At 51.6% G+C, this 25900-nt stretch overlaps 1 protein-coding gene across 3 annotated transcripts; it reads right to left on the bottom strand.

Annotated features, from left to right (window-relative positions):
* On the bottom strand, nt 1-24522 carry TK2 (thymidine kinase 2). Of its 3 annotated transcripts, none has more exons than XM_037041587.1 (10): nt 24304-24522; nt 23297-23334; nt 18126-18200; nt 14838-14891; nt 13001-13090; nt 11505-11578; nt 5819-5907; nt 5183-5262; nt 2236-2316; nt 1-1108 (listed from the first exon to the last, which is right to left on the bottom strand). In XM_037041587.1, the coding sequence occupies exons 1-10, from the start codon at nt 24416-24418 to the stop codon at nt 1010-1012; spliced, it is 795 nt and encodes a 264-aa protein (XP_036897482.1). In that variant the 5' UTR covers nt 24419-24522; the 3' UTR covers nt 1-1009. The 3 variants fall into 3 exon arrangements, with proteins under 3 accessions (XP_036897482.1, XP_036897483.1, XP_036897481.1); XM_037041588.1 differs by having other exon boundaries at nt 23297-23328; nt 24304-24473; XM_037041586.1 differs by lacking the exon at nt 24304-24522 and adding an exon at nt 23969-24128.
* Between the last annotated feature and the right edge of the window lie 1378 nt (nt 24523-25900).

The following is a 25900-nucleotide window of genomic DNA, read 5'->3' as shown; positions in this document are numbered from 1 at the left end:
TTTTTTTAATCACCTGGTACATGAAACATTTCTAAATGGTTCTAATCAGGTATTTTACATGTAAAATTAAAAAGCGTAAAGGGAAATGGAAACTATGTCACTAAAGATGCCGATGAAAAGAAAACGTATGCGCTTTTCAAGATATTCTTTAAATTGGCAAGAGTCGACGCTGCTGAGGCAGCTCCGGGGCGTACTGACCTTGTGCTCACAGAACCCCGCCTCGGAGTCCGGCAACACCACCGACAGACCCAGAACGCTGTCGGCCCAGCTCGGCCTGGCCAGCGATTCGGGAATGCCGGCCCCGCCATGCTCCTCGTAGCCCTTCCCCTGAGTCTCGGGAGTGCCTCCCTCTGCTCCAAGACGTAGGCTCTGTCTGCTTTCTTCCTGCCCTGACTCACAGCAGTGTTAGTACCTGCTCTGTGGCCCTTGCTAAAATCATGAGAAAACGATGACATTTGCTCCAGGACCTGCTGGCTCTCTGCACGCACATGTGAGGGTCCCCAGAGGGGAAGACAGGGCCTCCAGAAGGAAGGAGCATGAGAACATTTTTGGAATTGCTTAAAGTCTGGATGATGCCAACTTCCTGGCTGTGTGACCTTAGGGAGCACCTTAGCCTCTCTGAGCTTCAACTCACAACCCTAGGGTGCAAGACCACTACTTCACCCTCCTGTGTGGTCTGAAGGGTTAGAGACCAGGAGTCCAGCATGATGTCAGCTGGCCCTGCCTCAAGGCATAATTAGAGGGACCCAGCAATAGGTAACCACCATGAGAAGTGCTCGGGGCGGCCTGCAAGGCTGCAAACATTACAGGGCATAACAAACCACTGGTCCCCACTTGTCATTTACCCCCTAGGGCCAGAAACCCAGGATACGAACACTGGCAAAGGAGAAAAGACCATTAGGAAAGCAAATCTGGCTAGACACACAGCCCTCCCGAGAGACTTTCCACGTCATTCCCAAGAGCGAACTCGGCAGCAGTGGGCATTTTTTCTGGCGTGGTCTTTCCCATCCTATGGACCGTATTTCCAATTCCCTGGAGTTAATATTCGGTCCCGGTTTCGTTCAAAGAGTTCTAACATTTTCTGCATGTCGTGGTCAGCCTCAATCACCTGGAAATCAAACACACGGTCACAGGGCTGCACTTGACTTCAGCATCATCTTCCCTTCAAAGGCAAAGAGACAGCTGCAGGCAGGCAGGAGGAGGCAGGGAGGGGAAGGTTAAAGCCAAACAGTGCCCAGCCCTAGGTCAATCTACATTCTCAGCTACATTTTCACTCAAGACTCCACTATAGCTGGCCCTGCAGCAAGCTTGTGAGTGATTTTTTTATACCACCTAATTTTCTGTAACACGGGGAAAAATAGACTGCCCTTCTTTACAAACCCACGGTAGTAATGAGCTCACTTTCCCGCAACCACACTGCCCGGAAGAGCCACGAGGCACAGTGTGAGTGCAGCTCACACGGAGGTCCCCGAGGCCCCGCACACGGTCTGCACACGGCCCGCCCTCTGACCCCACACTGCACACATGCCTAACAGTCTGAGGCACCCACCCCTCTGCCTGCCTGAGAGGGAGCAGCAGCGGCAAATCCAAGCACAAGGCGATGGAGAAGCAAGGAGTCACACGGATGGGGCGGACACGCCATCAGAGTTTGAAACGGTGAGTGGCGGCTGGAGAAAGAAGGGCTACCAACCACTAAAAGCAAAAAATGGGGACTCAGAGACATCAGTAGTCTGGGGCAAACGGCCCCACACACCTCGGCACCCCCTAAAGGCAGCACTGTGTGACGGCCCGGAACAGCGAGTGATGTTCCTTCCGATGCCCTGAGCCACCAAGAAAAGGCGCGGTCAGGCTCCGAGCCTGCTGCCCACTGTAGAAGGGACTGTCACATCAGGAAGACCACCGTCCCAGATGCTTGAAACCAAGGTCTAGAGGCTTCGGCCATCTAGAACATCCCTTCGTTCATGACGCTGGATAAGGGAGATGCTACTGTGGGCCCTGGTGTGACAGTGTGGAGGCAAACCACCGTCTCTCGGGTCTGCCCCGGCCACCCCGACACTTAGCCCAGAATGGGGACTGTGGGAAAGAAGGAGACCTTTCCACCCTCCCTGCTTCCTTCTCCCACGTCCTGGAGCTCTGACGGACTCGGCTGCGAGTCCTCCCCCAGACTGCGGAGTGGCCGACATTCCCCAGGTTACGCCTCCTCCTAGAAAGTCCCCCCCCTGTAGAAGGACTTACCAGAACAGGGGCCACTGCAGGGAAAGGGCCCCCTTTGATGAGCCATTCCTCATAAAGGTGGTGAATCGCATCCAGGTATTCCTGCGGGAAACACGGAAACACAGGTTGCCGGAGCTCTCACCGCGCAAGATCTCAGGCAGGCAGGGTGACTGTCGGTGACCATGGGCAGTGGCTTGGACTAAGAAGCCCACGACAGTCCACCTGGCTCAGGCCGACCGTGAAGAATGCAGCTGCTCACTCCAGCAGCAGCCCGGGCATCACAAGAGTCCACGGCAGCACCCCCACCCCATCCCCCAGTGCATTCTGTTCCCACGCCCCCCCTCTCCTGGCTTCTCGAACTTACTGCCACTTTTCTAGCAGCGGGCACCAGTTCCTTTGGGGGAGGGTCCCCTCACCACGCTATGGCCGGGCATCCCAGCCCTGGGCAGCTGAACCTTTCCCCCCCACCAAGAAGAAGGCGACCCTCCCTGACCTAGGAGCCCCACTCCAACTGCCTCCGCCCCACCAGACAACTTGTAACCTGTGGGTCATCTAGACTATAAAGACCACCTTCAGAAAGCCCAACAGGGTGGGTGGAACCCACCCGTGAAGAGGCCCAGACACGCCCCAGGAAGGACTGGACGGCGCACACTCTCCCACAGACAGGCCGAGGTGTCCTGGCCACTTACCAACATCTCCTCCTCAAGCAGCAATTTCCACCCTGGCCCAGAGGCTCTCGGAGAACCAGCTGCCGCTTTTTCACCCACCACTGGGTTCTCCCTTAGCAACAAGACAGGTGTGGCCTGTAGGCCCTGTCAAAACTGCTAAGACAATGGCTTGGACAATGGCTCGGGGTGAGCTCCAGACTAGGCATCTCTTCAACACGTCTGGGCCGCCTCACGGAGCAATCCCACCCCATCACAGCACGGTCCGTCCCTGCTCCTCCGCGCCCTTTCTCCGGTCACTCCTGTCTCTGGATTTCAGAGGGGCTGCCCAGAGCAAGGCCTGGGCCTTCTTAGCTACACTCTACCTTGCTGGTGCCCAGGCAAACAAGGCTGGGCAGGTCTTGGGAGCTGGACAGGCCTCGGGGCCCCAGTCCAGCTCACCCTGAGCTCAGAGCCCCATGATATCCCAGTAGACACTTGCCCAGCCTCTGTATGCGTCCAGCGGTAGCTTCTCACATGGGACATTCAGTTCAATATTAACTGAGAATCTCATAGGTGCCAAGCCCTGGGACACACACTGGGGATCAGAGGGAATGAGATCTAATCATTACATGTGCATAGTTTCCTGAGCAAGTGGGAACAAACATGTAAATATGCTGGTCCTGAGGGCTGTGATCAGAATAAGCCCAGGGGCGGGGGGAGCACGATGGAGGGAAGGTCAGGGAAGGCTTCCTGGAGGTGACATCTGAACTGAACTTGAAAGGCTTTTTAATGCGCTATGCAAAAGCACACTTGACAGATGGCCAATAGACATATGAAAAGATGCTCAATGTCACTAACCATCAGAGAAAGGCAAATACAGACCATGATGAGCTCCCATCTCACACCTGTCAGAACGGCTGTCATCAGTACACCAAAAGCCATCAAGTGCTGGCGAGGACGTGGAGAAAGGGGAACCCTTTTGAGCTGTTGGTGGGAGTGCAGCCTGGTGCAGCCACTGCGGAAAGCAGTGTGGAGAGACCTCAAAAAATTAAAAATGGATCTGCCTTTTGACCCAGCAATCCCACTTCCGGGAATATATCCGAAGGAACCCAAAACACTAATTCAAAAGAATATAAGCATCCATGTTCATTGCAGCACATTTACAATCACCGAGAGACGGAAGCAGCCCGAGTGTCCATCAGTAGATGAGTGGATAAAACAACCAGGAGACAGTTACACAATGGAATTCTACTTAGCCACAAAAAAGAAAATCTTACCCTTTGTGACAGCACGGATGGACCTGGAGAACATTGTGCTAAGTGAAATAAGCCAGTCAGAGAAAGACAAATACCATATGGTTTCACTTATATGTAGAATCTAATGAACAAACTGAACTAACAGGCAAAACAGAGAGACTCATAGATGGAGAGCAGGCTGACAGCTAGTAGTGGGGGGAGGTTAGGGGTGGAAAAGTGGAGCAAAAAAAGGACTCAAGGACACGGACAACAGGGTGGTGACTGTGGGGGAAGGGGGTGTAAGGGGACTAAATGGTAATGGAGAAATATATAATAAAGATTATATATTTTAAAAAACAAAACATATTTTAAAAGACACATTTGTGTAACTCCATGGTGAGTGAGTGTGTGTGTGGACAAACGTGTGGAACCACAGCTAGCGCTTCCTGTGCAAAAGGCAGAGTGCAGGGAGATAAAGCCATCCTGCAGGACACCAGGTAGCGTGCTACAAAAGGAGGACTTCGCCCTGGACCGGGACCAGGTGCAGAAGGGTTTGGGGCTGGGAAACTGCGTGAGTGGTGCTCTGTACTGGAAACGTCACCCAAGCGGCCATGTGGAGGCAGGTTTCGGAGGCCGGTGTGGGAGCAAGGGACCAGGGCGAGGAGAGCAGCCAAGGCCTGTTATGACAATCCCAGCTAGAGCCAACGTGGCCTTGAGCCAGACCCGGAAGGGCGAAGCAGTGAACAAACACCAGGAGTGTCACTTCTGAGCTGGGCACTGCGCTAAAGCTCGGGGACGCAGCAGCAGCAAGAGGACTCATTCTAGAATGGGTCCAGAGGGCGCGAGGCAAGCCGCCTTTAGGAGGCAGATGGACCAGCCTGAGGAGGCCTGGGCAGGGGACGGTACCGACGGCTGAGTCTGGGACCCGGGAGGTGAAGCAGATCTGGACATGGCCTGGCGTCTCCAGGCACAGGGGAAGTCCTATTTCGGCTTCTCTGTGACAGCAGCACCGTGACCTCACTGCAGGCCAGGCCAGGAGGATGGCGGCTTCCAGTTCATCTCTAATGGGGTTAAGGGCGCTCTTACCAATGGAATGACCTTCTCCTCTTCTCTGCACCTCATCTTCAGCCTCTGGTGACAGGTCTCAGGACTGGTCCGGAGATAAACTGAGATTTAAAAAAAAAAAAAGTGGCTGTTCATGACTTGGAAGTAAAAGCAAAGGAGAGGGGGAAGGAGGGCAGGCGGGCGAGGCATGGCGAGAAACACCTGCCGGCACCACTGAGCAGGAGAGGCGCACCAGGGTCAGCCTGCCGCTCAACCACTGACCAAGCTGTGTGACCCGACTAGCACCTTGGCCCGCACCCTGACTTTCATGTCCTTCCCACGTCACGAGCCTCACGGGGTCACTGTGAGGCTGGATGAGGCTCCACACGTGGACAGGGCTCAGCACAGGGCCCGGCACCCACTGGGTCTCAGTTACCGTCTAGGTTTTATCATCTCCTCCCTCCCTACGGACTAGACAACCCACCAAATCGTGGTGAGCCCAGGGAGGACAGCGTGAGGAACAAAGGCCAAGGTACTTCTCCAGGAAGGACCAGGAGCCCCCAGACTCTCTCTGCCCCTGGGGAAGAGGCTGAATTGATGCGGGGAAAGAACCACCCCCTGCCAGCCACCCCTGTTGGTTGGGGCCCAGGGGAGGGAGGTCGGGAAGGGCCGTCTCACCTATCAAATCCACGGACACGTCGATGTTCTTCACAATCCAGTCAAACCATTCTGACAGAACCACGTAGTCCACTTCGGGCATCTTCCCGCTGCAAGGACAGGCAGGGGGTTCCATTTACCCACACGGAAGTTTCTGGGATACGCCATTCCCCAAAGGTCACTAGGAGAGGCTTTTGTTGAAAGGGCATTGGCAAGGGCACCAGCATGTGATCCACATGACAAGGACCTTAAACAAAGACCTTTAACACCTCCGACTTTCCACCGCCTGGGGACGGGTTACGGTGTAACGTGGCACCACCCAATGGGGCTTGAACTCCAAGAAGAGACAGGGGCTCCGAAGCCTGCCCCTGAGAACAGGGACGGTTCTCAGGCTGGGAGGTGGCGTGGCATGCCAATTGCACCCCCAGAAACATATTTTGTGGCGATAATCATGAATACCTATCTATGTAGCACTGTTTAAAATAAAGAAAAACTAAATCTTGGTACATCTATGTGACAAAAAAAACATGCAGTCACTGAAAGGTGACATGGAACTGCTCGTAATCAAATGCTCATAATGCAGCAAAGCCCAGAGACCCTGAAACAAAGTTAACCCACAGCCCCCCACCCCCAACCAAACTGGAGCCAACGCATGTGAAGTGAAGAAAGCAAGTGCTGCCGGAAACGGGAAATTGGCACCGTGAAGTTTCTCCGCCTGGCCCCGAAGACCACCTGCAGGCTGGGACCCGGCTTCCAGGACCCCAGAGGCCCAGGGGACGCCCCAAGGAAGCCACAGGAACGCAACTCCAGAGGGAAAGGGCTGGGCACTGAAACACAGGCACCGGGAAGGCCACCTGGCTGCTGGCTTCTTCTGAGGCCCCGCCCCTCCCAGTGTGGGCCCCACCCAGCAGGATGGTGGCCTCCCCAGGTTAGAAATGCAGGCTCTTGGGCCCCAACCACCCTCAGCGAAGCAGCATCTGCACATTAACCTGATGCACAGGGATCTGTGGGAGATGCTGACTCCCCTGACCCAGCACTTTGGGGTTCCAGTGGGCCTGATACCTCTGGCCGTATCAACGAGAGAAACCTGGATGTCTCTCCTCAGTCATCCATTCCCACTGCGCCACAAGGCGGGTGCGGGGCAGCTCACCCAGCCAGCTTCCTGCCCAGTCGGGAAGGAACTCTGGCTTCCCAAACCCATCTCAGTTCCCGCTCTGCCGACCAGGGTCGACAGCACCTACTCAGGGCTGTCTGGAAGGCTCAAAGAGCGGGGACGTGCAAGCACCACAAGATAACGCAGCTCCCGTCCACGGGGCCCTGCTTGGCCCCAAGCACCTGAGTAAATGCCCCAATACAGGGAACACAGATGAGCTGGCCCAGCACGCAGCTAAAGCACCTGCCCTAGGAAGGTGCTTCTCGGTGCCCCTCCCCTGGGTTCTCCGCCTCCCCAACTCGGGGACTCAGGTACACGGCTAAAGGAGGGGGTACTCCAAGCCACATGCTAAGCATGATGTTGTTACAGACACAAACAGAAGAAAGAGCATGTGATGGACCAGAATGCAAAGCCCAATGGCTTTCTACATAGAAGAGGAGGCTTCAAAGACATATCCAGTTTGCCAGCAGCCTGCGCTGGGCCACAGGGGCCGGGGTACAAGTGGGGAGTCATGTGTGTGATGCTTCCTCCTTGGAGCGCTGCAGTGAAAGGGCTTGAGGAGCACAGCCTTCTCCCACCTCCCTGGAACCAAAGTGGGGTGTGGCCCGGCTCACCTCCATGCCTGGTGCTCCCAGGAGCCTCTGGGGCACCTGAGGCCACACACCGACCAACAGCCTCTGACTTCATCAAGTGACACCAGAACTGGGTCTTGAGGCCCCGATGTGGTATTCAGGGGAACCCATGCCCTCCAGGGGCTGTATGAACTGAAAAGCATTAGATCCCAAGAACAGAAACAAGGACACTGGGCATTTCTCCCATGGTTCTTTGTCCCACCCAAATCCTAACCACTGATGTCAGGCTTTCTGGGAGGGCTGGGGAGGAAGAGATACATATGGAATTACCAGGACAGTAAAACAGATCAAGAAGATCAAAAGCTACAGCCTTTCCCACACTATCCACAGAACAGCCCAGGGCAAGGCCCATGTGACCGGCACCAGCGACCTGGACCACAGCCACCCAGACCACAAAATACAGAAGCACCATCAGAAGTATATCATAATGGGATTTAGAGACTTCCGCCAAGATGGAGGCGTAGGTGGAAATACTGCGCCTTCTCCCACAACCAAGTTTGAATACAACAAAGGTTTGGAGAACAAAGACGCAGCCAAAGAACAGAAAAATTGAACTATACGGAAGTCCAACAACAACAAACCATTCTACCTGACGGGTAAGAGGGGCGGAGCCGGCAGGAAAGATCCCCCGACCCCAGGCGCCCAGGCATCGGGGTAGTATCTCGAGGACCCAGTGAGGGCTCAAGACAGCGGGAGTGAGAAGTGAGACGGACCTCGAAGCCCCCAGCAATGAACCCAGCAGCAGCTGACCGTGGTCGCACATTTGCGAGCAGTGGCACGAATTGCGAGGCCCACTCTCGAGAAGAGGGATGAATTGCTCGGCCCACAGTGGCAGTGGGAGGAAGCAAAGGGTACTCGCTATTGCATTCCTTTGGCCCCGCCCTCACATACAGCTGGAAAGAAATACTCCAAGTCATGAAATCCGAAGACCTACATCCAAGACTGCTCTATCCAGCAAACCTTTCATTTAGAATGGAAGGGCAGATAAAGTGCTTCTCAGATAAGATCAAATTCAAGGAGTTCATCATCACCAAACCCTTATTATATGAAATGTTAAAGGGATTTATCTAAGAAAAAGAAGATAAAAAATATGAACAGTGAAAGGACAGCAAACTCACAGTTATTAACAATCACACCTAAAACAAAAGCAAACTCAGAGGACAGCTAGATCAGGAACAGAACCATAGAAATGAAGAACACATGGAGGGTTAGCAACAAGGGAGAGAGAGGAGGAGAAGGGGGGAGAAGGTACAGAGAATAAGTAGCATAGACAGTAGGTAGAAAATAGATAGGGGGAGGGCAGGAATAGTAGGGGAAATATAGAATCTAAAGAACTTGAGACGCGTGGTCATAAACCAAAGGGGGGGAAGGGTGGGGGAGGGGTGTGCAGGGTGGAGGGGAATGAGAGGGGAAATAGAACAACTATAATGGTATAATCAATAAAATATATTTAAAAATTAAAAAAAGAAAAGAAGTATATCATAATGGCCCTGGCTGGTGTAGCTCAGTGGATTGAGCGTGGGCCTGTGAACGAGAGTATCACGGTTCAGTTCCCAGTCAGGGCATATGCCTGGGTTGCAAGCCAGTTCCCAGCAGGGGACCCACAAGAGGCAACCATGCATTGATGTTTCTCTCCCTCTCTCCCTCCCTTCTCCTCTAGAGATAAGTAAATAAATAAAATCTAAAAAAAAAAGAAGTATATCATAATGAAGGACTACACCAGCTAGAACTGACCCTGTGACCAGCAAAGATAAGGGATCCTGGGAAAATTCACCAGGCACTGAGCAACCCATGGTGCAGGGGGCTTAACTGGCAAACTTCATGAAGACCAAGGAGCTGCGTGAGCGTCACGGGACCTAGATCTGGCTGCTGTTCCGAGGGCTCTCCTCCAGAGGCGGCCGGCAGGAAGCAGCGACGAGAGTGGCTCTTTGTGAGATCTGGCCGTGCTCCCACAGAGCAAGCCCCAGAGCAGGGATGCAACCCAGGCCCCCCAGCTCCACACTGCACTCGCTCCCCTTGACCTCTGCTCATCCATTACAGCTCATCCTCTTCAAAAACGGCCACCAGCGGCCAACACGAACCCACCCAGAAGACGAGACAGCCCAGCTATGGGAGGGTCACAGGACTCCCGCCCCGCTGTCCAGAGTCTGCTCTTCGGGCAGCACTTTCACGAGGCGGTAACAAACACCAAAATCACTCTCTTTCTCTCTTCCCTTCCCTCTCCTGCCCGCCCTCTGGCAGAGGCACAAACGGGCAGACAGCAGAGCAAAGCGAGGGACTCAGAAACGAGCAGGGCACAGACAGCTCAGCCAGCATCCCTGGAAATTGGGCAGCGGGGGCAAGAGGGGATGCCAGCACCAGGAACGTGGTCAGCTGGGCAGGCAGAGCCCTCAAGAGGAATCTGAGGTCTGAGGACAAAGCTCCAGTCAGGACTTGCCCTGGCTGCTGCCCCTGACCCCAGAACATGGCTCTAATGCTCAGACTGGGTGGGGGCACAGTCTTTTGTCCTAGGGCCACACAGGCTGAAGCACATGCTCCATGGGAGCTCAGGGCCCATGGCAGAAGCCTTTCTGTGGCCCCTCAAAGAAAAGGGTGTGAAAGAGCTGGACCCGGAGGCTGGAGACGGAAGAGCAGCCACGGGTCTCGTCACTCAAGACAGCGGTTAACAAGTATCAGCCAGGTGCCGGCTCTGTGCTGGGCAAGCAAACCAGACGTGGTCCCTGTCCTCAAGGGGCTTATGGGCCAGTGGGGTGGAGGACATGCAACAGACGATTAAATAAAGGCACATATTAAGTGAATCCACATGAAACTGCCACTTTTGCAGGTCAAATATTAAGAATTTCATATGGTTCAATCAACAGACAGTCGTGACTAAGAATAACAAGGGGCTTGCGAGATCTACACCAGGTCGGGGGAGGGGTGGTCAGGAGGGGAGACGCTTACGAGACAGTGGCAAATGAGAAGGGAGGGGCAGCCAGCACACAGAGGGTGGAAGGCAGGCATCAGACCAGCTCTGCAAGGGAGCGACAGCAGCATCCCAGAGCTGAAGGCAGGATCCCAGAGCCGAAGGCAGGAAAAAGCAGTGATGTGGGGGGCGGGCAAGGGGAAGGGGACCGGCCACACAGCTGACAAGAAGGGAAAGCATGGAAGAAGCTGATGCTTCAGGCCCCAGCCTGCGGCCCATTGCCCGAAGACCCTAAAAATATGCAGCCGAGTGAGCACGGGACTGGAGGGCCCCACACCTTCCAGGCCTCGGCACTGTGGGCCACCAGAAGTCCCCCCAACTATGTCAGTATGACAGAGTCTGCTCCCATGAGAGCAAAAGACGGTTTTGAGTGAAAACCACAGCAAATATCATGCACACTGAGCTAGACCGATTGGTCTTGTCACCCAAATCTTCACCTCCCGACACCCTCCTACTTTGGCATGGAACCCACAAGAGTGCCCCTGCCTCTCAGATTGGGTCAGCTTTGGCCAATGGAACGTCAGCAAATGTGAAGCTGAGGGCCCTGAAAAAGCAATTGTGGGTTTCCGCTGGCACTGCTGCCTTCCACCATCACCACGAGAAGTGAACACCCAGGTCCGCTTTCGGGTCCCAGAAGGAGGATGAGTCAAGAGAAAGAGAAGTGAGCCACCTTGTCACCCCTGTCAGGGCCACCCCGGACCAGCCGACCCCAGACATATCGCGGCGGAGCCTGACCAAGGTCAGCAGAGCCGTCTGGCCCACCCCCCAATGTGACTGAGGAATCAGTGCAGAGAGCCAGGGGCTACTGAGGCTTCCTGGTGGTTACACAGAAGCACTCCTGTGGCCGCACAGAAGCGACACAGCGCAGCAGGCACCCAGTGCCTGTCCTCGGGACATACAAGTTCCCATTTCATTTGGAAGAAACTAATAAAATATCAATTGTGCAAGCTATGGTACCTTCTATACAGGTTTTCTACAAAAATGTATCTTGCGCTGTGAATCGACCGCTCCATCAACCGCACAGCTGATGTCTAAAAGAAAACAAAAAGTGATTCACTAACTCAGGGAAAGAGGAGGAGGCCACCCGTGCTCCCCCACCCCCCCCCACCCGTGGGCTGTGCTGAATATGAGCCTCTAACACGAGGCTCAGCGGCCTGGATGCCCCGCCCCGCCCCCTGAGGCTGGCGGGGGGGAGGGGAGGTCGCCAGCGTGGCAAAGCTAGGGCTGGGCACTCAGCAGCAGCAGCCTCTTTCACAAGAAAGCTAAGCCACCCCAGATTGTGGGTTTGGGGAAGTGCTAGAAAAACTTGCTAAGTAAGTGCAATCCAACAAAGCAGTGTCAAGGCAAAGTATGGTGATTACTACAGACCTCAAATAGGTGACTTTTCTTAAGCAGAAGGATCTGAGTGCTTAAGGCAGAGCCCAGAGAGGACGGGGGTTCAAGTGACATTATGGGGACTATGCCATCCATCCCTCGGAGTCTGGTTTTGGGGAGCTCCAGAGGGATGCGAGACCTGCCAGCCTCGGGGCTTTCTCACAGGGCCGGGTGGGCTCCCTGCAGCCCGTAGGAAACTGGGGAGGTCTGTGCCCAGGAGGAAAGAGTCCGACACTGAAATCACCCCTCCATGGCAGAGTGCTCACGCCCCCCACAGATGACCTTTCCCTGTGTCCCAGTGTCCCACTGGGAAGCAGGAGGGGCCCTCACCCTCGATGCCACGTCAACATTACTGGCTGTAGGGGTCTCCTCCTTGGAGCCTCCAAAGCCAGTCCTCAAGTTATACTTGGATTTGAACCACAGCTACCAATCAGGATCATCTCAGCTAGCCTTGCTTTTAAAGACACGGCCTTGATTCACGTCCCCGCTGACGGAAGGGGCCTGGGCAGCCTGTTTGCGTTCCATAATCTTCCCCATGCCTGAATGGCCCAGGACTAGACACCTGACCCAAGCTGAGCCAATCGGATTCTTCCTATCAAGAATTTGAATCAACAGCCAGCCCTTGTGATGGCTGGAGAGTGATACCCAAACACACAAACAAAGCACATATTAAAAATCACCTGACAAAACACAGATTGCTGGGCCTCATCACCAGGATTTCTGACTCAGCAGGTCCAGGATGGGGCCAGAAAATGTGTCTCACTGACAGACTCCCAGGTGCTGCTGCCGCTCCTGGTCCAGGGCCCACAGTTGGAGAACTGAGTTAAATGGTGTCGAGCCCGGTCTTGATCGGGTCATGAAGACTCAGGCTCACAGTGGTATCATAACAACTTCCTGACCAGCTGAGGCTGGCCGGTGGGGCTCCTCAGAGAGCTGCAGGAACAGAGACCTTGGCCCAAGACAGAGAAGGCTGAGCAAGCCTGGCGAGGCCTCCTTGTGAGGGTTCCCTTCCTGGCAATCGTATGTCCCTCATTGGAGGAAAAAGTTAAGAAGGCTGAAACCAAGCCTCTGAAAGGTACCTGGGGACAGGTGTGCTGTTCCAGCATGGTAAGCTGAACATATGTCTGCAGCGTGAGGCCCCATCGACTGGCATCGCTGTACATCAGACCCTGCAGAAGGGAAAACATAGCGATTTACTTTAAAGAGCTCTATCGATAGAATCGTGGTCGTTTTGGTCACAGACAGCCATCTCATAAAACCCGTGTGGGGCTGAACTGGGGCCAGATATGAACCCAACGTGGTGACAGGGCCCTGAAGATGGAGCAGACGGAGACAGACACTGGAGCACTCACGGGACAGCCTAGTAAGAGCTGTCGTGGGAGCCAATACAAAGCAGGGAACATTCATTCAGACCTTCGATGAATGTCCCCTGAGTCCCTGGAGTCCACTCTCCATCCACAGCCAAAGCCCCTTCAACCTAAATCAGTTCTTGTTGCTCCCTGCTTACGACTTTCCAGTGACTTCCCACTGCGTCCAGAATCAAGTTCAAAGCCCTTACCAAGGCCCACAGGGCACCAGACAACCACTTCCACCTCCTGTCATCCCTCACCATTCTTCCGCTGGCTCAGTGACTTCCAACTACACGAGCCTCCTTAATGCTCCCCAACACCTAAGCACAACCCCACCTCCGGGCCCTCGCATGCGCTGTGCCCTCTGTCTGAATGCTCTCCCTCCAGATGTGTGCATTGCTCACTCCCACATGTCATGGTATAGGTCTCTGCTCAAATGTCACCTAATTAGAGACACCTCCCCCAGCTACCCTGTCTCAGCTAGAAGCCCCACCCACCACACTCTATTGCCTGGAGATGCAAAACATTTCCTGCTCCAGATTCCACTTGCTAGTAGTCTTACTCTGCTCTCTTCCCCATTTCTTTTTTTTTTCCTTGCGAACCCATGAAACTCCGTCTCTGCATTGAAAAGAAAAATCTCAGAAAGGTTAGGAGACACACTGCCTCTTGTCCGAGGGCTACGGAAACAAACATCTCTCTGCACCAGAAAGCCAATTCAGACAGAAACCTTTCACAAAACTGCCATGCTTAACCTTCTGTCCAGAGTGGAAACCTGTGTAAAAATATCTGAGTCTGTTACCCTTTGTATTATAAAACTGTCATTGGAAACGCCCTCTGTACCAAGGATCCTCAGACCCGGTCCTTGAGACTGGGATGGTGTCCTGCGAAATGTCACCGCCCTAATCCCTATGTCTGTAACTCTAGTCGTCCTGCTCAAAAACCCAGCCCTGGCCCCTCCCTGTTTCCTAGAAAGTGAGAAGGTTTCTGAGCCTTTTCTGTTTTGCCCAAAGAGAAGGACTGGCATTCCATCTTCTCTCTCACGCGTAGGGGTGAAAACTCTTTTCATGTCTCTGGGATTCTTTATTCAAAGACTCTGAGAGTTTCTCCTTGATTAAAACAGTATCTTTTTTTATCTGCTTTAGATTTCTTCATAACTCCAATCACTACCCGCCATATCACACATGTGATTGTCTTCTGTCCCCCCCCCCCACCCTGGAATATTAGGGCCAGGAGAGCAGGAGTGGGCAACAATTACTGGTTGCATGAACGACCAAACAAGCGCCTACTAAATGCTGGGCAGTGTTCTGTGTCCTAGCAAACAACAGGGAGCCAAATCAGAAGTAAGATCACTGATGTCCAGGCCTTGGGCTCTGCGCATGCGCAGGCAAGCCTCCAAGATGCTTGACCTTGGAACACCTACGAGCTGCCATCTTCCATTTGTCCCCTCCTCCAACCCAGCTAAGAGCAAGGAAGTGCGTGGGCAGGGGGCAGGCTCAGGCACCGGCACCACCCTTCCCAGGCAGTTAAGAGGAAGCTGTTTGTTCACGCAGGAAAAGAACACACTCACCAGAGGATTATGGCCACGGATGCTTCTCCACTTGGACACGGGCTCCGGACACACCTGCAAGGAAAGAAAACAGTGAAAGGCTGCTGTCCCTCAGCTCTGAGCTCTATGAAAGCATCTACGCATTGTGGAGGGTGAGGGGAGAAAGAATCAAAATCTGAGTACTCAAGATGAACCAAAATAGCTGAGCAGCCCTCTGTGTGGGGCCTCAACCCCACCTAAACATAACTTCCTCTCGTGACTTCCAGAAATGACCCAAGAACAACTCCACCCATATACATGAGTATAAGCAAAGGCCACCTCCCTGGCTGCTGGGGGGGCTCCCTGGGAGCAGAGCAGGCTCTCGAAACCCCTCCTGTGTGGGCTCCAGCCCAGCCCTTACTGCCGTCATGTCCAGCTGGGCGGGGGGGTGAGGGAAGCCAAGAGAAAAGCTAAGTCAGGCACTTCAGTCTGCAACTTGAAGCCCAACTTCTCTGCCTGGGGACTCTCCCATGACCTTGGCAGCCAGCTCTGCCTCCATTCTCTCTCTGATCACTGCACTGGGCACCGTGGCACCTGAGGGTCCTGTTTCTTTAAGACACTCCCTAGGCGGCTGTGTGGGTGTGTACTGGAAAGGATTTAAAGGGTGTTCTTGGGGCCAGGATTTTGAGAGTACCCTAATCCATCTGGGGACCTCCAAGTGCATGTGAGCAGGCACCAGAGGTCATGAGAGACCAAAGGAAAGCAATGAACAAGACCGTGGAAGAGTAACCTCCCCCAAGTCTTTACACTTCTGTGCCTTCACTCATGGTATTCCTTCTGCCCAGTATGCCTACCCCAATGCATTTCACATCAATTTCCATCATGTGGAAAACTCCTACACATCCTTCAAGATCCAGTTCAAATATCCCTTCCTCTGTGAATCATCCACTGCCCCTCCCAACCCTCCTCTCCCTCTGGGTCTTCAGCACTCCACTCCTGTGCCCTGAGTGGCACACGCTGTACCATTCGGACCTTGACCCTCCATCTGTGGCACTGTCACTCAACAAGCACTTGCTGAGCACCCACTATGCCAGGTGCCATGGTCAATACCAAGGAGAACAAGCACAAAACCACCCAGGCCTGCCTTCCTGGAACTTGAAACTGACTGGAGGAAGCAGATGATCAAAGAAATTGACATACATTTTCAAGCCTGAGAAGTAATATAAAACAGGGGCAGGGGGTCAGAAGAACTTACACCAGGGAGGATAATCTAGTTGGGGAGGTCAGAGAGCATCGAGCTGAGGTGGGAAGGCCGAGTGGTTTCCTTCCAACAAAGGCCTTCATAGTTTAGAAGAGCCAGACACGAACGTGGGCCCTGGAGCCAGACAGCTGGCTGACCCTGCAAGCCCGGCCAAGCAGTTTAACCTCACTGAACCCCAGCTTCCTCCTCTGCAGCTGAGGTAATAATAGTACCTATCTTACAGCGACTATTTTTGTAAAGATGAAACCAATGAGACAATAGAATGGAGCCTCCACACAGTGCCTGGCATATGGTTGCATCGCCTTAGTGTTAACCGCGATCGCTGTTACTATCGTGGTTGTTCATTGGCCCCACGGTCTCCAGGGAGAATACAGGTACGGTCCACCCTTGAACAACATGGGTTTGGACTGCATGGGTCTGCTAACAGATTTTTTTTTTCAATAAATCCCTGTAGTGTTTTTAGTCTGTGGTTGGAAGCCTACAGATGTGGAGGGTTGATTTGTGCCATTTTATAAGGGGGAACTGAGCACCTTGCAGCTTTGGTATCCATAGGGGAGAGGGGGGTTCCAATCCCCCACAGATACCAAAGGCAGTTAAGTTTTGGGGCTGTCAAACGTTATGCAGAATTTTGGACCACATGGGATCAGCACCCCTAACACCTGTGTTGTTCAAGGGTCAACTGTACTTTGAAAGCGTCAACAAGAGTGACGCCACTCAGGCAGGTGCATCAGGAGTCCCCAGGACCTCCGCCTCCCCAGGTTTGGTGATTCACTGGGAGGCCTAATGGGACACGGTATATAATCGTACTCAGAGCTAAGGTTTATTACAGTATGAAGATACAAAGCAAAACCGGCAAAGGGGATGGAGTGAAGTGTGGAGAAAAAACCAGGCACAAGCTTCTCAGGGGCCTGTCCCATGGGAGTCACACAGGACACCCTCTACCCCACAGCAGCGGGCTGAGACACGTGTGAAACAGTGTCTGCCAGGGAAGCTGGCTGAGCCGGGGAGTCCAGGGCTTTTATCGGGGCTCACTCATGGAGGCGGCCTCTGTCTGACACACAGAGGAAAACTCTGGACCCCTTGGAATGGATCAGGCATCCAGAAGAAACCGTACTGCGTGCACGGTTCAAACCCAGGGAGCTACACCTGTCGGTTAGCAAATGGGAGGAACTCTCCCAAAATCTATGTTCCCACACGCCAACCTAAGGGCTGACCTTGAAACTAGCCTCGTGAAGGACAGCAGTCTCCGGCCTGTGTAACTCTTTTCTGCACGGCAGGACGTGAACACAAGCCAGACAAGGGCTAAATAATGTTTACCATTTCTATCAAATCATATATATGTTTGACACACGTAAAAACAGGGAAGAAGGAAAGCAAATGACCCTAAAGGTATGGAAATTACAGGATCTGCAATAACAAAAAAAAAGGCCATAAACAGAAAATATGACACCAGTGAAACCTACAAAGCAAAAGAGTTGGCTCAGGGTCGTGGTGTAGAGATTATTCTAAAACTCATGTGCGGTTATTTTTGGTGACCGGGCTGTAGATAAACCAGAAATTATGTTAACTGACGATGTGTAGTAATAGTCCCTGATGCCTCGGATGTACCACCGCACCATTCCAGCCATTCTAAATAATCCGATTTCTTTCCCATGTAAACCCCCCAACCGAACTGCAGGGAGCCGTGTCCCTGCACCGTCTGCCACAGCGGCCATGAGCCACACGCAGCCATTACAAAGCTGAAAGAAAACAAGTCCAAATGGAGGTATTCCAAATGTGAAACACATTCCCAACTTCAAAGACTTAATATGAAAAACAGAATGTAGAACACCTCACTGATGATTTTTATATTGATTACCTGTTGACCTGATAACATCTGGAGTATATTATGTCAAATAAAAGGTTCTTTGGGGGGTTTTTAGCAAGCTGTTAGAAATTTTACATTCCATGTGCGGCTTGCATTTGTGGCCTGCATTCCATTTCTGTTGGACGGGGCTGACCCACACCCCCCCATAAATCACTCTGTCAAGCTTACGCAGGTTCCTTCAAACCTGCCGTGGAGGCTGTACCTCGATGTCCGTTGTGTTGGAGAAGAACTCCAGGCATGTCGTCTTCCCACTGGCAATGTTGCCCTCGATACAGATCTAGCAAAAGATAAATGCACATTAGAACCAGAAATCAAACATCTGTGGGAATAACGGGGAAGAATTTCTAGAGTACTGCTCAGGGAAACAGCATAATTGGTTCGGCCCAAGACTTCAATCTGGACACAAAAAGTCCCTCCACAGGCAACCCCCAAGGTCCCTGTGTTAGTAATAAACACACTGCCCCTCCCCTCCAGTGGCAGGCTCCAGGCCCTCCCTGGGGGGCACCAGACCACTGCCCTCCAGCACAGACCCGCCCTTATGTCAACCCCTAGACCACAGGGTTGTCCTCAGCCACCCCAGCTCTGCCCTTCCCTGGCTCGCCCCTTACACTATTACCTTTTAGGCCTACGTGTCTTGCCTTCTTAACTTCTAATGGCTTTGAGATTAGAAAGCATGTACATGCTCCCAGAACCTAACTCACAACGCAACGCTTGGTGCAGAAGAGTGTGCTCAGTCCTGGACGGGAAGGCATTGGGACAGGAGAGAAGGACTTGGCTGAGTGCCTGCTTGCAAGCCAGGGCCTAAGAGGGGTAACATACACCATGGCCACACTTGACCTCACCAGAACCTGCGAAGTGGTCCTGACATTTTCCCTGGGAGACCACTGAGGCTTGAAGAAGGGAGTAAAGCAGGGAGGACAGCCTGAGCCTGCACGCTGCTCACACTAACTGCTCTGGGGGAGGGAGGTGTCACAGACTGAAGGGAAGGGCCACAGAGAGCCATCTGGGGGTTATCTGTACCAACAACCAAGGACACTCCCACCAGTACCTCACTGTGGGAAGAAAGCATTCAAGGCAATAGTTTTCAGTCTTGAATAGACACTAGAATCACCTGGGAGCTTTCAAAAATCTATACAAGGGAGCCACAGCCCAGACGGATCACAGCGCAATCTCTCTGGTGGGACTCAGGCCCAAGGCTTTCCAGGTCATTCCAATTGCAACGTGCAGAAAGGCGAGCATCACTGGACCACAGACACCCTGCTTCGGAAGCACCAGACTCTCTGAATCAGACTCTGGGTGGGGGCCCGCATATCAGCTGCCCACCAATTCTGACAAGGCTCTGCTCCACCAGGCATTGCCAGGGACTTTGGTTCCAGCAGATGGCAAACGCAAATGGGCAGTTCTGCATAAGTAGGAAGACAAACTGGCCCTTGAGAACACCTCTGAGATGTCCCTGGGCCACAGAGAGTCAGAGGAGGCCTTGTTCTGCTGCACAGTGACCTTGATGCTCAGGCTGGAGGCTCCCAGAGAAATGCGGGCCATTTAGGTGACTTGCCCAAGATACCAGGCCTAGCAGGAGAAAGAGCTGTAATTCACGTCCAGGCAGGGCAGACCCCTCCTCATGACCCCAGTGGAGCCACAGTCACACCCTACATAAAATGTGAGGTCACAAGTTGCCCCACTTCCTATAAACTCTGTCCATGGACTGTAAAGGTTTCCCCCTGCCTTGACCCTAAACAGGTACCCGGGAGAGCTGGATGGTCACACTCCCAACAGACGCCAGGCCGCCCTCTGTTGGGAACAAGAAAAATAGTCTCAGCCCCAAGGAGCCTGCGTCCCTAGCAAACATCCTGTAAATTGATAGCCATCTGTTTAGTTTCAAATTTTTCCTTTCAGTTGAGTCAGACCCCACCCTGTTCCCCACGAACGGGCTCTGTAAGCCAATAGCTAACCGCCACATCTGCTTCTGTGCAACGCTTGCTTGCTTGCCTCTATATAAGGACTTGGCTGTAAGCGCTGGGTGCGACTCCTGTTTGCAGCCCCTGTGGGCACCGTGTCTCCAGACACTTGGAGAGTTCGCCCCTGCACAGGTTAAACTTGGCCAATAAAGTAACATCTTTGAAACCCTGAAAGTCTCCAACATTTGTTCTCGCGGTTGGTGGATGCAACACCCTCCAATTCCAGCTGCCTGCCAGCTCCCTCCTTTGGAACTGGAAACCACAAAATGAACCCAAGGGAGTGCACAAAAGGGAGAATCCCATTAGGGCACCTGCCATGTCCAATGCTAACCAGGTCGGTTGACACAGTCACGACTTGGAGATGACGGTTTCACAGAAGCGTTTTCCAGCAGGACGGACCTGGCATTAGTGGATATATGGTGTTGCTTTTATTCTTACTGTTTCTTAGTATTCTAACCTTCACACTTCTGATAACTTGGAATCTCCTAGAATTAATGACCACTCTCAGAGAAAAAGCAACAGTTGGCTCAAGTCCTAAGCAATATCACCCTGGCTGAATTTAGGCATCGTACTTTACTTATTTGTTCCTTTGAAAGCCACCCAAGAAAGAACAGTTCAGGGAAAAATATGTATTCCCACAGAACTGCCTCATAGAATAGCAAAAACCCCTTTAAGAAAATAGCCCCTGATTGTCAAAGAGTTGTTAGAGTAACAGCCCCTCCTTTACCTTGAATAGGAATATATATCAATTAGAATTAGACAGGCATAAAAACAGAAGAAGCTGGTTAGCTATTACAAACTAAGCACACAGAAACAACTACCAAGGAGTTAGAGTCCACAGTATACAAAAAAAAATTTTAGACAGCAAGATAGATAGCTAAGTTAGACATTACAAAGGCTTATAATGAATTTCCTAACCTCTGCTCGGTCTAAGCGTACCTGTTGCCCATGACAATTTCTGAGAACTTTAATAAACAGTAAGACATTCAAACTGTGTACATAGAACTATTTCAAATTGTCTGATTAATGGTTCTCCTGGTCAAAATAACTTTTGTTTAACATAACTGATCCTATGGGAACTTTCGTACTTTTCCTGGTTACCTTTGTATTGATTTTTTCTGCTTAACTGATCGTGCTATGCACCTATAAATGTTAATCACTACCAGAAATGAAAATATAAAAACCTGCTTGTACTTGCAATAAACGGAACAGTGCTTCACCTGCCTTTGGCTGTGTAGTTGCCTGTTACCCAGCACCAACGCCTACTCTCACCTGAGGGACCCTTAGATAAGCTGCGGCCAGACCTCAGCAGGCACCAGCAGACTTGACTTTTCATCGTTGTTCCTTAAAGGAAACTCTCCTCTTCCTAAATATTTAAAAAGAGCTTGACCAAACGTCATTCCGCACAGACTTTGTTTCCTTCCCATTCACTACAAGGGACATGTTGTTCAGATGAGAACTTCTGCGAGAAACACTTGTTTCAATTCCCACCGTGAAATCCTAAAAGCGGGTACATCTAAGGCCTTCGATTAATGCCTGGGTTCCCCGGTAGAGCAGACAAAGCATGAAGAACCCCACAAAGTCCCCCCGTCGTAGAGGGGAAAAAAGAGAAGCCAAGCAAAGGTCTTTCATTTTTCTTAAAAGTAATATCTAAAACTATTATAAGAGGAGTGTCTGCCCATTGAAGAAAACAGAAAAAAATCATAGAGCAGAAAATACCACTACGCTCCACCACTCAGAGAGAAACATCATTGCATCTCAGCAGGTTTCAGGCAAGCATTATTTTCTATACACCTTTCTCATCTTTGTCTTCTGACTGCTCATTGGAGGCCTACTGGGTGCCAGGCCCTGTGGACTCGGGAGCCAGTCCTGGCACCCACGAAACACACGAGTGTGAAGCTGGGAGAAAAGTGACAGGAGAGGGCAGGAAAGGAGGTTCGCCACACTGCGGAGCATGTGGCCAGCCTGGCCCACCTCCACTTTCCCCGTCCATTACACTCTGATTCCAGCTTCCCGGTGGTCATAATTAACCCTGCGAGGCACCAGCTGGGCTTAATTTTTAAATAATAATATTTAACCTTTCCTAAAAATAAAAGTTGAGCATTCTCACAGTAGGGAATACTGCAGACTAAAAGAAAAAAAATAAAAATCACTCATAATTCCAGAGATAACCACCATGCAGGTGTTCAGTCAGAACCAAGCATTCGAGAGGCAAACAGGCTCTCATTCCAAAGCTCCGAGAGAACCAAAACATACGGGATCCGGCACAAATGACGCCCCTTCTTTTTATTACAGAAACTTTCATTACAAGATCATAAGCATGCAACTCTGTAACATACCCATGTCACGCTCAAGCTTCACCATATGACATTTTAGGTGAAATGTTATTATTAAAACTATAAATGATTACATCCATATTATTACCCTACCAACCACACTGAAGCAGGCCTTACTCCGACTGGACCCTGTATATGTATGTCCAGTTAAAGACCCTGAGAAATAGTCAGTAAAATGGAAGCTTGCCCAAAAGTCTGACGACTCATAAACAGACAGAGTGTGGTACATCCACACAATGGAATACTATTTGGCAATAAAAAGGAATGGAGTATTAATACATGCTGCAATGTGGACGCATCTCGCAAACACGCTAAGTGAAAGAAGCTACACCCAAAGGACCAAATGTCGTATGATTCCATTTCACAGGAAATGTTCAGAAAAAGTAAATCCAAGGACAGGAAGTAGATTAGTGGTTGCTTGAGGCGCCGGCAGTGACTGCAAATGGGCGGGAGGTTTCTTTTCCTAGTGATAGAAATATTCCAAATTCCACTGCAGTAATGTTGCACAACTCTGCCAATTTACTAAAATTCATTCAATCGTACACTTAAAATGAGTGAATTTGGGGGTATCTAAATTAAACTCAATAAAGCTGTTTAAAAAACACCGTTTGATTTCATTTAACATGTAAAGAATGAAGGGAAGACTCCTCACCCCCCAAATTCTCTCTCCCTCTCATTCAAACCCACTGTTAACATGCCCCAATTTTCCCTCAATTGGACTGACAATTTCTGCAACAGTTTGTAAAATTTCTTTCCTGTTTTTTTCCTATAAAAAGTTTATATATTATTTCATTTGAATGATACTTCATATGTTTTTATCTTTTTTATCCCTTATGTAATGAGTATCTTTCCAGGTCACTAAATATTTTTCAAAACCATGCTCTGAATGGGTGAATAATAGTCCATATAAAAGATACCCCATGGCCTCTGGGGAGGGAGACTGAGGCCCAGGGATGGGGACAGACCTCCCTGTCCCTGGACATCCTCTGGTATTTGTTTTCTTTACTGTGAACATTCCTTCACTCTCCTCCTCAAAAAGAAATTTCTATATGGAAAGTGCACATAAAAGAGGGACTTACCACTGACTTTTTTTCTTTCTCATTTTCTTTGTCTTTATCTACAAAAGAAAGGAAATCAATGTTTAAACTCAGTTTTAAATGGATCACTCTTCTGTGTCCTGATTTGCTAAACCACCACAAAAACAGTAATTTCTCTGCTTGCTCCTTGACCTAAAAATGTTTTCCAGGACCCATGGGACCTTCCATGGGTGGACAGAGGCAGACGCTCTACAGCTGTCCGTCTGCTCTTGCGAGACGCTGTGCAACTGCTCTCTGGGTCCTGTTGGCACGTCCGCGCCGCGGCTGTACGCAGCTTTCTTCACCTAGGATATTATACTCTCCATCTCCCAAACATTTTATATCTATGATCCAGCAAGTGGAAAACGCAAAGTGGACTCCACTCGAAGTGCATCAGTAAGAGTTGGCTGTGGCCTTAGGTTTCGGCCCATGGCTCAGGTTTCTCCTGTAGGCCCAAGGCTGATAGAGAGTCCTACCCACCTCACAGGTGGCTCTAGGATGCCACCCAACAGCCTGAGGCCAAAGAAGCTGGCTCCTGTTTGTGAAGGGGAGGGCCTCCACCAGCTGTGGGAGAGGCAGGGCACCCAACCTAACACACACCCCCCGCCACCCGCTGGGGGGCTGTTTATCTGCAGCTCCCAGCCCCCATGGCCCCCTAGGCCAAAAGAATCAGACCAGAAGATGGACTGGGGACTGGAGCAGGCCCCACCCACGGGGAGTGGTGTTCTTTCTGCTCTTTAGAGGGCTCCCTAACTCCGAAAAAGAGACGAGCCGGGAGCCCCAAGGCCTCACTGGCTCGCAGCCGGCTTCTATCTGGCATGGGCGCCAGGGGCTGTCCCTGCCCCTTCCCATAGCCACCAGGAGTAATTCCCCAACGCTTCAGGAGGAAGCGTTTAGGGTTCGGGCGGGCCCCAGGAGCCCTAGGAGAAGAGTGGGGCGGAGGCAGCTGAACGCTGAGGCGTAAGCGGCATCGGTTGTCCGCAAGGTGGTACCCTACCCAGAAACGTTACCTTGAGGCCAGGCCCGGCGCTGCGCCCCTCGCAGCCCGTGGCCCCAGGCGGGGCTCCCTGGGCCAGCCCCGGGCAGTGTCCGGGCGGCCCAGCTCCGCAGCTGCCGCAGAAGCATGGCCCCGCGGACAGATCCGGCCAGTCTGCGCTTCCTTCCCCTTACGAGTTAGTGCGAGTCAGCTGGATCAGCGGCCTCGCTGGCCACATTCTACGCACCGCCTCCATTCCCCCGTGGGCCGAGGAGGGGCGCCTGCTGGGGCTGGGCTCTTAAAGAGACCGGGTAACATTTCACCTCATCGCAGAGAGGGAAAATAATTCAAGGTGAAGGTTAGCTAATTTTAGCCAGGAGGTCTTCCTGCTAACGGGATACTGGCAGAATTAACCCATGACTTGGCAAGACTGGAGGATAGGTGGCCAATAATAACAGCGACTGACTGGTCAATAATTACTGGAGATCACTTAATTGAGCACCTGTTCTAGTTAGGCACACACAGTGTATTTATTCTTCCCAAGAACCCTGGGAGTGGATATTGTCACTCCCATTTTCCGAGCTGAGCTGACCATTAGAAACTTAGACAACTTGTTTAATTTATCAGAAATGCTCATTACGAGCCCTGGCTGGTGTAGCTCAGTGGATTGGGCGCCAGCCTGTGAACCAGAGGGTAGCGGTTCAATTCCCAGTCAGGGCACATTCCTGGGTTGTGGGCCAGTTCCCAGTGGGGGACACATGAGAGGCAACCACACATTGATGTTTCTTTCCCTCTCTCCTTCCCTTCCCCTCTCTCTGAAGATAACTTTTTTAAAATATATTTTTTTAAAAAAGAAAATAGGGGGAGGATAAGAACAGTATAGGAGATATAGAAGCTAAGGAACTTACAAGTACAACCCATGGACATGAACTGAAGTGAGGGAATGTAGGTGGGAGGGGGTGTGCAGGGCAGAGGGGAATAAAGGGAGTAAATGGGACAACTGTAATAGCATAATCAATAAAATATATATTAAAAAATAACCAGCCAACTTTTTTACCTAATATAACTTCCTTATTTCTGCTCCCTTCTGCCTATAAAAATCTTCCATTTTATGCAGATCCAAGGAGCTCCATTCTATCTGCTAGACTAGACGCCACCCAGTTCAAATAGGTTTTTGCTCAAATAAGCTTTTTTAAGATTTTGTTTATTATTTATTTTTAGAAAGGGGGAAGGAGAGAAGCATCAGTGTGTGAGAGAAACACATTGATTGGTTGCCTTTTGCTCACACCGCAGCTGGGGACAGCCCGCAACCCAGGCATGTGCCACGATTGGGAATGGAACTGGTGACCCTTTGCTTTGCAGGAAGGCAAAGCTGAAGCCACACCAGTCAGGGCTCAAATAAACACTTTAACTTTTTAATATTGGACAAGTAGGAGGTGGGGAGGAAGCCTATAAACCCCATCCATAGCCAGGTAGCAAAAAGTTAGCTCAGGTGTGAGGTAGAAGCAGCCCAGGCCCTGCAACCTAAGCTATTGCAGGCAGGTGCCCACCCCAGTGCTTGGGTGGAGGGGTTTCCCAGCTCTCCCAAGGAGGGCAACATGCTAGAAGTCACCTGGTGGGCACAGAAAAGG

Source organism: Sturnira hondurensis, unplaced genomic scaffold, assembly GCF_014824575.4.
Source record: "Sturnira hondurensis isolate 20B ecotype Veracruz unplaced genomic scaffold, ASM1482457v3 Scaffold0003090, whole genome shotgun sequence".
Classification (NCBI taxonomy): domain Eukaryota; kingdom Metazoa; phylum Chordata; class Mammalia; order Chiroptera; family Phyllostomidae; genus Sturnira; species Sturnira hondurensis.
The sequence above is the reverse complement of the archived record's forward strand: the minus strand, read 5'-3'. Positions and strand labels throughout refer to the sequence as shown.

Bases quoted from the DNA above. Each gene is read 5' to 3' on its own strand.
- TK2 (XM_037041586.1), bottom strand. From the start codon at position 24,113: ATGCCAGATAGAAGCCGGCTGCGAGCCAGTGAGGCCTTGGGGCTCCCG. The intron at 2,317-5,182 runs GTAAGAGCGCCC...TGTTTCCCGCAG, and splicing joins AGGAGAAGGTCATTCCATTG to GAATACCTGGATGCGATTCA. The intron at 1,109-2,235 runs GTAAGTCCTTCT...TTTGATTTCCAG, and splicing joins CTGCAGTGGCCCCTGTTCTG to GTGATTGAGGCTGACCACGA.